We start from the raw sequence: 262 nt of genomic DNA, 5'->3' as shown, positions 1-262 counted from the left end.
AGGGAAAATCTAGCACTGATGATGCTCAGATCATAAAAATTATATTTATATCAATGTATTTTACCCTGATTTGTATTGCAAACGTTCTCAAATCGTCTTATTTTAATTTAATTAATGCAATACTTTTCCAACCACTGCTACTATTCTGATTTTTGTCTTCCAGTGGCGCATACGGGAGCCCACTTGGCCAACGCAATAAATTTCTCTCGACACTACAGTGCACAGTATCCTGAAATCAACGTAGCCAACTTCAGAGGGGAGG

The 262-nt window shown here is 37.8% G+C and overlaps 1 protein-coding gene across 1 annotated transcript in view; it reads left to right on the top strand.

The window, feature by feature from the left end:
- LOC119594870 (NADPH oxidase 4-like) overlaps nt 1-262 on the top strand; it is a gene marked incomplete in the record, with an annotated part of 84,846 nt that overhangs the window by 72,841 nt on the left and 11,743 nt on the right. The window contains 1 exon segment of the mRNA XM_037943949.1: nt 164-259. Coding sequence (XP_037799877.1) covers nt 164-259 — 96 coding nt within the window.

The sequence above is a fragment of the Penaeus monodon genome, chromosome 34 (assembly GCF_015228065.2).
Source record: "Penaeus monodon isolate SGIC_2016 chromosome 34, NSTDA_Pmon_1, whole genome shotgun sequence".
NCBI classification, from domain to species: domain Eukaryota; kingdom Metazoa; phylum Arthropoda; class Malacostraca; order Decapoda; family Penaeidae; genus Penaeus; species Penaeus monodon.
This window is presented reverse-complemented; position numbering and strand designations above follow the sequence as displayed.